General features: G+C 38.9%; 1 protein-coding gene across 7 annotated transcripts in view; it reads left to right on the plus strand.

Moving 5' to 3' along the window:
• agrn (agrin) overlaps positions 1 to 14,157 on the plus strand; it is a 526,155-nt gene that overhangs the window by 451,989 nt on the left and 60,009 nt on the right. For all 7 annotated transcript variants that reach the window (XM_057830472.1, XM_057830467.1, XM_057830469.1 and 4 more), the window contains 4 exons: positions 565 to 684; positions 1,979 to 2,338; positions 7,060 to 7,252; positions 13,787 to 14,002. In XM_057830472.1, coding sequence (XP_057686455.1) covers positions 565 to 684; positions 1,979 to 2,338; positions 7,060 to 7,252; positions 13,787 to 14,002 — 889 coding nt within the window. The remainder of the gene's footprint in view (positions 1 to 564; positions 685 to 1,978; positions 2,339 to 7,059; positions 7,253 to 13,786; positions 14,003 to 14,157) is intronic.

The following is a 14,157-nucleotide window of genomic DNA, read 5'->3' on the forward strand; positions in this document are numbered from 1 at the left end:
TAATTGGATTTTGGATTATTATATACTTTTAGGTGCACCTTATGAAGGTTAAAATACGGTACTTAATCGTACGTAATTCATAACAATCAAAAATAGCTTTGTCATCCCCAGTCTGGCTTGTAACACTATCAAATCATGACAGTTAAAATGTCAACTTTCCAAGTGTCGGTGAAATGTATGACTCAAAGCTTTTAGCTGACAAAAACCCCATCGTCCCTGCTATAAACAGTCATTTATTTATTTATTTTGGTTTATGAACTCCTTTTAGCGTCCTTCATCCCTGTCATACGGGGTAAGGGCCATCGTTAAAGGGGCTGTCCTCCATGGCCAGTAAAGCGAACATCTGTGTCAAACATTATAAGACCAATTCATCTGGAACATGAAAAAAAATTAGGCCGACATGCAGGTGGAGGACAAGTGGCCCCTGGAGACCCTCCTGCTGTCACTAGCAGGGTTTTTCTGTATATCCACTGTCACGCTAAAGAAGCACAAGTCCTGTATGTTTATTCTGTAGTGTTCCTCCGAGGTCTCGCCCTGAGTGGATGTGCTTGTTGTTTATTACAGATACAAGATACACAGTAGAGGACATTGAGGGAGCCCTGCTTAAACAGCTGAAGGTCTCCAAGGAAACGAGCATCACAGTGAAGAAGCCAGTGGATGAAAATATTCGCTTCAACAACTATGGTAATTGATCAAGGAGTGTGAAGGAGTAAATGAATAGTGTAGTTATTCAAGACGTGATGTTCCTTTTGGTGTTATACAACATTGCAGTAAAACTGTGATTAATAAGTGTAAATGTATTTATAGTTCAGACATACATTACTGATAACTTTACTAATGATTTTATATAAACAGGATTAACACTAGAAGTACCAGGGGTTTTGGTGCTAGTGTTAAATGATTGACTACAGTTTTGGTGGGTGTGAGCATCTTACATCTAAATGCAAACCCTCAGTTTTAACTACTTAAGAACATACCTAGATGTACATTAAAACTGAACATAATGTAAACGTTGACTTATAGATTATTAAAAAAAGTAACATACATTAACAACAAGAAGTACAAATGACTTTCATTATGCTCAGTGAAATGAAATATATTTTGAAGATAACACAATTGATAACACTGACTTTTTTATGTAATAAGAAAAAAAATAAGTAGCTTAACATAGATGAATGAACAGGAAAAAGTCCTAAGTGCACGTTAACTATTTCGTGAAATGTATCGCATTTTAGACAAGCATTTCTGGACCTCATTGCAGTAAAAAAAACAAAATGTTTAAAACCTTAATTTGTTCAATCTCACCTTAGTTATATTTTTTTTACCACGAGAACTATATGTCATGCCTAATGTATCATTCATGATACATATTAGAGAACATACATACAACTTGATTTTAAAAAATTGTATTTAAAAAAAAAATTATATTATGGTTTAGGACCACATAAAGCTTTCAAATTAAAAAAAAAAAAAAAATTTAAATCTGAATTTTCTGTTCTTTATTTCAAGGGCCAGACATTATAACATGGAAGATGTTCTGAATGTCCCTATCAGAGCAAATAAAATAAAATAAGCCTTTTCTTGCACTTTTTTTAATCACATTAATTCAACAAGCTTGTTCTTTTTCTTTATTTTTTGTTGACCTAGAAACATGTGCATTAGAACCAATCAGAGTTAACTATCCATGCTGATCACGTGTCAGTAAGTCAGCCAATTGAACGGCAGTCAACTATCTTGTCGGACTCAGATACACACACTGGGAGAATTCTGTGGAATAAATATAGGTGGCAACGGATGACGCTAAACAAGCACTATATTCGCAGTTGATTCGGGAACAAAAACTGATGAATAACTATTGTCTAAGCAATACTCTTAATGTAGGTAGGGTGCTAAAATTTTCAATGGCAATGCCAATGTCCAGAAGTTACATTGTTCTTCAATACAGCAATGCATTGCTAATCATCGTTTTCATTGACAGGCCTATCATCCATGCCCTTCTTTACCACCACAACTGCATCAGTCACTACTCATGCTCCCACTACCACCACCAGGCGTCTGGTCACTTCCCCTTATATCACCCGTCGGCCGCCAGGCACGACACGAAGGCCCGGCAGACGCACCACCACGACAGCAGCACCCATCAGCACCACGGACTCTATCATGACCACAACAGCAATGACGCCAACCACCACCGTCGCCCATGTTCGCGAAAAACTGCACAAACACCAGAGACCCTGCGATTCTCATCCTTGCCTCCATGGGGGAACCTGTGAGGAGGAGGGCAACGACTTCAACTGCAAGTGTCCTGCTGGGCGAGGAGGCTCTGTATGTGAAAAAGGTAAGGTTTTCTTTGATTAAAAGATCACACTTTCCTTTCTTTTCATTCAATCTTGATGATTCTTTCATTCCTCTTTGCTACGAATACAATTTGAATTTTTAAAGAAATTATAGTCAAGATAAAATACACCCTTGGAGTTGCAAATACACTGAGATAAAAGCTAATATGATTATGATTTGAAGAAAAAAAAGCCAGTGACTCATTGCAGATCTTTGTATGGCTTTACTTTGCTCAACTATGAATATGTTGACTGACTTGTAGTGTATGTTTGTTAAATTGATCGAAATAGGTTGTTTTGGTCCAGCACCACCAATAAAGGGGGGCAAGCGGTCCTCAAGGGCCGCTGTGGGTCCGGGTTTTTATTCCTACTGATCGATCACAGACCGTTTAAGCAATGAAGTTTCTGCATAAACAAGCAGCACCTGACTACAATCCACTGATTACACTTGTTAAGCACCAGATTGGTGCAAAGGTGTTGTCCTGTTTTGTTGGAACGAAATCCAACACCCACTGTGGCCCAATGTGGAATAGTATGGGGACCCCTGAACTACACAAAACACACAAAAAAGCTTAATGCCGGACCCTACTGTCACAAAAACAACCAATTATTATGCATAAGTTTGTCCCAGCAACTAAAACACATATCTGAAAATCATCAATGTTTGTTCAATTGACTGACTGACAGACTTGTCCTGATGAACCAAACTACTGAGTACAATGAAATATCATGACGGTAGAGCTATTACAAGAAAGAAACGTGCCACAAAATGAGCAAGAGTGTGCTAAAGCACACTACAGGCTTATGGCTGCGCGTACAGTCCCTCTACTCACGTAACTCGTAACCTGCACCGCAAATAATTATATCAGCCCTAATACAAAAAATAAAAAAAGCAGGCCCTGAGGATCGATAGATACCGGCCCATGCATACTTGAGCTATCAAGTTACAAGATCATCCATTCACGAATAACGAAAGAGTAGGACTTCAAAGTTGGTGTCCACAAGAAAAACAACAACTTGAGTGGTGACTTAACAGGATACCTTCAGCTTGTAAAAATGTTTATTTAAAATGAAATCACAATAGGTTACAGTTAGTATTTTTTTTATTTTATTTTATTTTTTTTTGCTTAAAGCGGAAGTTCAGAATTTTGACAGTAGGCTTACTCTTTGAGTTAGCGGGAGTTTGATAGTGGAGTTGATTTTAACAAATTCCATGCAGTTTGTGAGTTATATGTTAGTTTCAGGGCTCCGGAGTGGCTAAGCTAGCGCAAGTCAATGGTCCAATCCTAGCATGTCAATTTAAAAAAAAAAAAAAAAAAAAAAAAACAACGATATTACAGTAACATATTTAACGTTAATAAATTCAAAATGCTGACCATTGTTCAAAAATATCCAAAACAATGTCATACCAAACTGCCGTAATCCATTTCATTCTGCAGGACTATTTTTTTAAAAGCATAATGTGTCCACAATAGAGGGGAGTGCTTCGGCCAGTCGTACTCATGCTGCATTCGAGGAAGGTGGGAAGTCAGACTTACCCACTGGGATGGTACCAGTTGTGATCTCAGTGTCCCAAGCGAATGTAAACAGCAAGATGGCTGATCGCTACAAGTTGTTTTTTATTTTGGCCTTCAAGAGACATTTTGACCTCCAGCAAACCTACCTTCTCATAAACGATCAAATATTGGAGGAAAAACAACAGCTACGGTAAATAGCACACACTGTAAACTGCCTTCTTTAGTTTGACTATTGATGGTCTGCTTATTGACCGGCAGCACCATTTTGTCGGGTGACGTCAGATTGAAGCGTCTCGTGAAGTCGGGGTACTTATTTTTTTCCAACTTCGTGACTAGGGCCTCCTCGAATACAGCATTAGTCTGCAGAGTCTTGACTGAAGAACGGCAACATAGTAAAATGTGCATTTAGAGGCTGTGGAAACAGACAGAACAAATGGGCAAATGAAATATTCCACAATTTGCCTATGAAAAACGACGAACAATCAACTGTAGTTACTTGCTGCTGGCTACGACATAAAAAATCAGCGGTGAAAAAAACGATGTGATATCACTTAGTGACGGGATCTGTCGTTCACTTGAGTAAACGAATCCATTCCGGTTCGTTCAGTAAAAAGATTCGTTCAAACGAATCGTTCAACGAATAGTTCGCCCCCCTCATCTCCCTCCCCGCCCAAATGAATCGTTAGGTTAGTGAACGGGAAGTGACGTTGCCGAACGAATCACCAAAGACCGCTTCGCAGTATAACTGAACGGGAAGTGACATTGCTTGGTCCCTCCCTCTCTTGCACATTGACCACTCGTCGTAGTTTCAGAAATGAGTGACAGGCGATATCATTCTGCTTACACAGACAGCCTCATCTCCCTCCCGCTACTGCAAAAGCGAGGGAGAACTTCCGCGTTCGTCTGTCCTAGTTCTATGGGCTCAAAGTCATGGCTCGTGCTTGCATTTCGATTTAGGACACGGTTAAACATTTTCCTTTTGAGGGGGAAGTGGGGGTTTGGGGTCGGGGGCGCACGGACTTTCTTTAGCATGATCTTGCTCACATATACAATGCTGCTGCAGTGCTGCTACCAGCCAACGCGGCATGCTTGCTGTCACGAAAATAAAAATAAATCGAAAGTTTAATTTCTAAATATGGAACGACCAACACATCATATTTACCTCTCGCTCTGTTGTATTTTTGTTTTTTATTATTAAGATGATCGTATTGAATTTTTGCACTGGTATTAATAAATAAAATAATCCGGCCAGCTCCCCTGTCGTCCCCGCATCTCAGATCGTCAAATGCTGACGAGAAATAATTGTTTGCTCTTTATGATGTCGCCTTTCTACTCTCATTAGTCTGTTAATAAAAATGTAGACATTGCGACATCTCCCGTGTCCGCCCGCTTTGTTTTTGGGCGCTTGAGTAGCACATGATGGATGGATTGACATAATTTGTCAAACCAACCGACACCCTCTGACACGAAAAAAATAAAATAAAACACTCGGAAAAAATTGACATTGTATATACAGTTTCATTGCAAATCAGTATTATGGTGATCATACTAAATATTCTTTTTTTTTTCTGTGCACATATGAGGTAAATATCGCTGCCATGAAGCCTCCATATAGTGACAGTTCTCTGCCCGCTTCACTGCCGTCACGCGATCGCAGCTCAGCTTTTGCTTGCCTCGTAGCTACGCGTGCTTTAAATTACTGTAAATTTGATAGTATATAGTCATAGGTACAGTCCCGAGTCTGTTGAGAAAAGTAGAACACTAAACCATCCTCGCTAGATTTGTGTGGTGTTTTTGTCTGTTTGAGCAGCATTTGATAGGCTCCACGTTAACAAATATGTGACAAAGTCATTTCCTTTCATTTTATGACTCGTACACCGCATAGTCATTACTGGACAGTCAAGTTAGCAGCAAGCTAGGTCAGGAACCGGAGGACCGAATCACTGAACGGGAAGTGACAAAACTCAGTCTTTCCCCCCTGCCTGCACGCTGGCTGCTTATTGGCCACACGTGGAAATGACTGACAGACGCCTTGATTCTGTTTCCGCTCCCTCCCCTGCCCGCGATGAAGCTGGCGTCTGATTGGTCGTGTGCGATGGCAGAAGACGCTGCCGCTTGCTCAACGCCCTCCCACGCAGCGAACAAGCGCCACCAACTTCATAGAACGAATCAGTGCAGATGGTGATTAGTTCGGTCTCGTTCACCCAAACAATTCGTTCAAAAAGAACGAATCGTTCGCGACCGATACAACACTAATATCACTCCGCCACGCTCTCTGCAGAGCTGCTAGATTACAGATGTTGCTGTTCATACTACAATTCTTGACATGCAATGGTAAGTTTTAATTACTTTATTCTGAAAACATAGCCAACATTATTGATTGCCTGGGTCATCAGTGATTCTTGAGTGTGCAAAGGTTGTTTTTTTTTGCATGCTAACCACCAATCCGCAGCCCTGAAACTAACAAATAACTGACAAACTGCACAGCATTTGTTGAAACCATCTCCACTGACAAATTAAACCCCCGGCAAAAATTTAAGCTCGAGCAAATAGGGTTAGAGATGGGTTAGAGAGTTATAGGAATATCCTGCCACGCTGGTGTATCACATCTACAGCACCTACATATCTCTGGTCACCACCACTTCTTGGCTATTTTAATATGTAAAAAAGTAAAAGTCCGTCATTACAGGCTTAGCCCATATGACGCTCCCAAGGGTTCTGGCAAGAGAACAAGTTATATGATTAAATGTCCACAGGGAGCAGCAGCAGTGGAATGAAGGACAGAGCCGCGGGTTGCCGACCCCTCGACCCCCCAGTCAAGTCACACATGCATACATTTGTATGATCAATCAATTCATTAGAATGAGCCCATCGGCTGTCTTCATGCACAGGGAAACAAAAGGACAGATGGAAAGAAAAGAGCCAGGGGGACGAAATGGATGATGAGGATAATTAAAATTGTCAAGGGTCAGGAAACAAGATTGTAATGTTTGTGTCTGTGTGTGGAAATGAAGGGTTCAGCTTTGCCTTTTTCTCATCAAAATCCCCACTTATATGAATGAACAAAAATCAGCTTTCTCTAAACTGATTAGCTGTCAGCAAGAGCGAACACTGCTGTGACCTTACGATCAGCATTAAACACCTGTTATACCTGAATGACGTTCATTAAATAGTTGTTTACAGCATTGGCCTTTTTTCCCCTACAGTGATGAAATACTTTATCCCATCGTTTGGTGGCCACTCCTACTTGGCCTTCCAAACCATGAGCGCCTACCACACTGTTCGCATTGCCATGGAGTTCAGGGCATCCGAGATGACGGGCATCCTTCTCTACAACGGTCAGGAGAACAAGAAGGACTTCATTTCTCTGGCCGTGGTGAATGGCAAAGTGGAGCTCAGGTAACTACAAATGTAGTGAACAGGGCCTGAGTAGTTCATACATATCTCATTCATACTGAAATATAAATCCCGTATGAAAAGGGGGTTCATACTGAAATATAAATCCCGTATGAAAAGGGGGTGTCTAAACGTTTTCCTTCGGTTCTAAGGGCCAGTTTGCTTTTCTTTGACTTTATCACAGGTACATACTGCCACATAGCAGTATATAAACATTTTAAATGATTTAGGACGTGGGTAAGGGCCGGCGGCCCAATAAACAAATAGAATAGAGCTGCCTCTGCACTGAGCAGATATCAAATTTCAGAACCAAAATGAAACAAATCTGTATGAAATTGGCATGTTCAAGTATTTAGATAACCGTCATTAATGTTATAAGTACAATATGTTCACATGTTGTAGAAAGGGGAGGAAACCATTTTCTTCTGAAATCGTTATCTATTTTTGCCACAATTATGAAATGAAAAGTCAAATAATTAAGGATAATTTCTTTGCATCAATGCATATATGGAAGCTCTGTGTATAAAAACAATTATAGTAGTAGATGTGCGTCTTTTGGGTGTTTATGTTTGGATGCTTTATGTGGTGTAAAAAAACTTTAATTCTTCATCTTTGGAGTTTAAAAAAGCATGTCCTAGATATGACATGATACATTATGTCTCCTTTAATACATGGGCGTCGCCAGACATATTGCACTGGGGCACGTGCCCTAGCATTGATCTGCAGTGCCCCAATATAAATTTCACCGGTTAAAAAAAAAAAAAAAATAAACTAAAATACAGTTTTAAGTTGACATATCATAATCTACAGAATGTGCCCTCTGTTCACTCCATATACACAATCTGCACATGGCTCCTTAATATGGTAATTTATGCACGTAACATTGGCTGTGATAGGCATATGAATTATTACCATCAGGAGATATGGTGCGTTCATGTGTATCGCAGTTCCTAATTTGGAAAATCGATCTGATGTGTTGTAAAGTCGTAATGTGGGTTAAAACATGGTTGTTACAAAGTAGGGAAGCCTATTTTAATGCTCCAACGATACATCACACGTAGAGTGACTGTTTGCCGCTTTTTGTAGCCATCATGTAATAGAGGGTAATTCATTTTTTCCGATTACTCCAACACGTGAATAAAGCATCAATATTACGTTGCGTGTACCAATCGTACAGTCGGTGCAAATTACAACTTCGCACCTGCTTTACAGGTTAGTGCCAGATAAACTGTCCATCCTTGTTGTTCGTTATTACCTTTTTGTTGATGTTTGTTTGGTCGCCTATGCCCATTAAATGTGAATTTAAATAGTTCAATTTTACTCTTTATGAAGCAGGCAGTTAAACTACTTTAAATTTAAGTAGCAAAATAGCTGCCACCTTTTCGTTAACTGGCTATGAATACATTGACAATTAAATATAATTTGAGTGAGAGGCTCTCACTTTGTCTAATATTGTGTTGATTTGAAAGGTGGTATTTGAACTTTATCAACACTGATGGTATTTGTTTATGGCGGAAAACACCCAGGTGACTTGAAGTTCCGCCCTGAGACCCCCAATTTGGCCAAATTTCAAAATTGTCCTGTATGCATGTGTGATATATCATTGGAAAGCTTAAAATCTCAATTTTCTGGGGTATTGGTTATCTGAATATTATCACGTACTTACCTCTTTTCGATCCAAAAACTCCATGTAGCATGTATCACTGAATGTCAAGACACAGCTATGAATGGCCACAGCTGGATTTTTTGGAGATTTTATGGGTGAACCATGGTAATATAACAAGGGTCGCGATACAGAAATCGCAGACATAAAGGAGTAGTTGAGATTGTCATTTTCATATATTTACCCTTTAAAAAAAATATTTTCAATGTTTCTTTATTTGGATCGATTATTTATCATCTAAAATATTGCGGGAAATGCAACAGTATCGAAAAAGTACAATTAAGCGATAGTTATGAGGTAGACATCCGTGACTTTTTTACAGAAGCCAATTTTTTTCAGTGTGACGTAATTTGTTTATAAGTTTAAATAGGCGAGTGAATAATTTTTTTTGTCGTTTTTTTTTTTTTTTTTTAACTAAATATTAGTCATCGATTAATGATTCTAAGCTAAGCAGACATTTCGAATAATGAATACGATTACTTACTTTCTTTTTATGGCTCGGTTGAAACAAAAGAGGTTGCGTGACGTCTGTAAACGGGGGTTTCCAGGGTAAAATGGACAAATTAAAAATAGTTCGGGGGCTTATTGCGCCATGAATCTGCTATGGTAGCATATAGACATATGGTTCTAGCAAACACAACAGTTCTTTTGTATTAAAATACAGCAGATTATTTTAAAGAGGGGTGCAACAGCAGAAACTGCTTTTTCAGCCTTGTCTGTGTTTTCCGCCTTATATGACCAAAATGAATAGAATCAATCTGTATAATGTCATTGCCCGGCTTTGGGATATAACCTCTAACAATTTTGTATGTGTGCTCATTTCCAGCTGTTTTACAAGCATTTGATTTGTCACTTCAGTCCCTGTAATCTGTAACAAGATTTGTTTTTTTCTATTTGACACTAACAGCATTAATCTTGCAAATGTACTAGTATATTAGAAAGTTATTTGCTCGCAGCAAGGATAAATAAGAAAGGAGGAAGGAATGAGAGCGGTAAGCTAGGTAACACACCTAGGCAACATAAACCGCTTTTAGGTTACAACTACCAGTTGAGAAACAGTGATTAAATGCATAACAGTTACAGTGATATATCCTCATTTCTGTCCAGACAAAGTAGAGCAGCAGAGTTTAGGAAGAGATGAAGGAGAGGTGCAGGTTAATGAGCATGAGCAGAGGTGAATTGACTATCAACAAGGGATGTCCCAATTTTGATTTTGAGTACTGATGGCTGAAAAACAAAACCTGTCACTTTTTTACAGAAACTTGTATTTTGGTTTGATTATGTGTAGTTTAAGGCGCTATTTCTGACTTTTTATGGTAGATAAGTGCTAGAAAAAATTTGCTCGCTTGCCAGTGCCCTTTTGTGCTCCGGTATTGTATTAGGTCTAGTGACACCCCAGCTAACATTTAATAAATTATTTTAGTTTTAGTCTTTTAGAATTAAGTTCATATAGAATATAATCCGACAGTGACTTGTGTTCAACCTTAGCGCATCTACGGTTTCAAATGCTTCATAATCCCAGCGACGGAACGTGGATGATAACAATGACTTTGGCTTTCAGTAAAGCTAAGAATAAAAACAAATACAAGACACTGGTGGTGATTAGGCAAGGCGCAAACAACACTGGCGAGAATCTAAATATTGACAAAGAAGGTTCTTTGTAGATTTGCAGGTTAAAGCTGTGAAAGCAAAGCTGTTCATAATCATGTTTGGGGAGATAAACATGTTGGGCCCTATTTTCATGTGCTGTGCAAATCTAAACTGAGGCGAGGCTGCACCAAGCCAAGGAGGTTTTTAGTCCATGCTTTGGTATTTTGGTGGACTGCGTCAACAGTCACTACATGCCGAACCAAGATAAGTAAATGTAAAAAGTCCCTGATGTACGTCATTCAGTAACTGCTTGCAGACATCCACAGGTAAATTGGCTTGTGAGAGATCTGAGAGATCACAAATATTTGACGTGCTTTTTGAAGGTTCGAATGTAGTGAGCGAACACTTGGTTAATTCTACTTCCAATGAGAATAATACTTCTTACGCTCCACTTGTAATGGTCAAAACACAAGGTAGTTTTATTATGGCTTGATCACCAATTCCCCGTCAGAGCGAAACGTCACCCAGATTTTAAACTTATGGGCTGCCATTGACGGTGGATGACATCCAATCCATTTGAATTAATGAGAATATGTCATATGCAAAGCAAGGAAAAAAACAACTAAAACAGCTCGAAAAAGAATACTATGGGCATTTTTGATGCAAATTATCTTGCAAATGCAGTGAAATAACATCAAAGATTATGAGAAATATTTTTTTTTAATGGATGAAAGGGGACCTTTAAATTTAATTTGTTCTACAATGTATCCCATGGCTGCTGAAATCCCTTTTTTCTTCACTCCATTCCGAGTGCAATCAACATGGAGGTAATCAGGATAAATTAGTCTCTTGTCATTTGAAAATGGAGCTCAATTCCAAAAATATATCGGTGTAGGGACCTCACTGCTCTGCAAATCTAAGTCAGGAGGAAATGAACAAATTATTTGTGGCAAATAAATGCTTCTAGATTGCTAAATTAATACTTAAATGCGCACAAAGATGACAGCTCTTTCTGTAGCCATTTTACCTTTCCAGAGCTCATTAGATGAAAGGCTGATTCACAAAGAGACTGTGAAAGATATATTACTATATATGGAGAGTAATCGCATCATTAGTGGGATAACATTTGCAAAAAAAGTGTTTGTACCTTCATCCAAACAACTGGCTCTATTTTCTTAGGTTGTGCAGCTGTTCATAAACATTTAAAAAAAAAAAAAAGCTTATCTTGATTTCTGTACCAGCCTAAGCCTTGCTGCACCTGTTTGGGAATTGGGCAGCTGGGCATACTGGCATACCAAGGATGTGTCCTTGGATATACTCCCAGGCGATTGATACTTTCGTGACAGAAAATCGTGGGAAAGGGTATGCCATCAGAAACTACTAATTTATGGCACAGTTTTCACACTGGTAGGTTTATGTAGCACTGTGAGACTGGATGTGTTAATTGCAAGAATCAGAAGCCATACAAAAAGTACTACTGTAAGTACGAAGTTGCTAATTCGCTGAAAGAAAAAAAGGAGAGAAAAAAAGAGACACTTCATTGGCAGAGCCAACCGGCCCAATAACCATCACCCTTTAATCATATATTTTTTGCATGTGAAAGGTGATTTTCTTTTTTGATATAATTATAATATCATAATAATATGACTCAAAACTGATTTAATTAGAAACATATTTGAGTTATCTAAGTATACGGAAAACAATAATTATCTGCAATGTATTTTTAATACAAAATATACTAGAATTAAATCTCTCCTGATGAATGTAAAATTGTATGATTTAACTCTTAAGGTCCTGAGCCTATGTGTGCGTGTGTGTGTTTGGTCCTTTTTTTTTAAATGCTTAAGTCCACTCATCAATAATATTTTTGGAAAAGAGCACCAAATATAATGACTTCGTCATAACACAAAATATAATACAATTAGTGAAAATGAGCACACAGAGAAGACCAAGAAAACAAATGATCATCATTTTAAACATGCTTTTTACTCTCGTTTCACTCAAACCTCCTATGCTGTCTTCCGTTAGCCACAGTACCTCGACCATTGAAATGAGGGGGATTTCGTATTGTCATTGTTCCGTCAGCTCATTGGACAAAAAGCAGGACAGGCGAGGGAATGCGTTTCATTGCATATTAAAAATACGACACTATTTTCGAGTTTGATGATAATAAGGGACAATGCGCATCCCTTGAAAGCTCAATAAGGGGCTTGTACAGTTGCAGCTCTTCATTCGGATTTAATTCGTTCCAAGCCCTCGGTTGTAAATTTCCCATAAGAATACATTATACTTTGATTAATTCACAGCACAGCCCAAAAATCTATGCTAAGTCCTTCATAAATACTCCAGGTACAATTACAATTAGCAAAATAAATAAATTATAAATACAAGTCATAATAATAATAGTAATTATTATTATTATTATTATCATATAATAATAATCCAACAAATCGGGTTGTTATGTGGCGGTTGTGTTTTTCATGCTGTTCCTGAAAGCACCGACACTGACGAGAAAGTGCGAGAGGTGCGGAAGTGTTTTTATTTTCACTTTTCATGTTCTGTTGTTGTTGGCACCGGCTATGGTGGACAGTATCTGTGTTGTGCTGTGTTGCACAGGTTCTGAAATAAATTATTAAAAACCTGACGAAGCTGGCGACTTTCTTGCCGATGTTACAATAACTATAAATGTCACCTTAACTTACTGGCGAATAGGTCGGAGGAGAACCGTCGAGATCGTAGACATATTCCATCATTTCCATCCATCTTACGTTCAGTGGTAAGCGTCACCTTTTTTCACCACCTGCACTAGCCATCTTGGGATCCATTTTGATTTCTCTCACAAAAAATCAGCCGTACTGCCGCCTTGCAAGAATGATGACAATGAAATTGCAACGCTTTGTAAATCGTCGTATTTCGAGCATGTCTTCATGTCTAGACAAATGACGAGTCAAATTTTATGTCTGATGTCGAAAGGATCGGATGTCAAGGTGTTCGTATGTCCAGGTTCTGATGTACTTTTGTCTCTGAATACCAGAAGATTCAGTTTTTCAAGGATAGTTGGCACCCCTCGAGTTGTAGTATTGTAGGATCTCTATACATGTTAGCCGCGCCAAAAATTAGGTCGTCATATTGCACAAGACACAAACATGAGGCATGTCGTGCTGAAAAGCTATTCTGTAAAAACTTACTGTTATTCATCTTAAATGAATTTTGAAATCTCGGAGTTGTAAACTGTAATGGGAAAAGTAATGGACAGATAGTCTAACGTGCTATGTCTTTCTCAGGTTCAACACGGGTTCAGGTACAGGCATCGTGGTCAGCAATGTTGAAATCACTCCAGGCCGCTGGCATCAGCTGGTTGTAACTCGCAATCGACGTCTCGCCATGCTAAGCGTGGACAACGAGCCGCACGTCGAGGGCGAAAGTCCACGTGGAACTGATGGACTCAACCTAGACACCAATCTGTTCATTGGAGGAGTACCTGATGAAATGACGCAAGAGTAAGTCTTTTACATGTGTTCCTTCGCATGCAGTAAAAACAGTATTTGCAATATGAGACAAAATGCACAAATAATCCGTTGACTGCAGCCGTGGTTGAAGGAATCTTTGTTTTGAAAGCTTCATTTGAACCTCTCATCGTAACATCTCTTTCCAT

This window comes from Corythoichthys intestinalis, chromosome 2, assembly GCF_030265065.1.
Source record: "Corythoichthys intestinalis isolate RoL2023-P3 chromosome 2, ASM3026506v1, whole genome shotgun sequence".
Classification (NCBI taxonomy): domain Eukaryota; kingdom Metazoa; phylum Chordata; class Actinopteri; order Syngnathiformes; family Syngnathidae; genus Corythoichthys; species Corythoichthys intestinalis.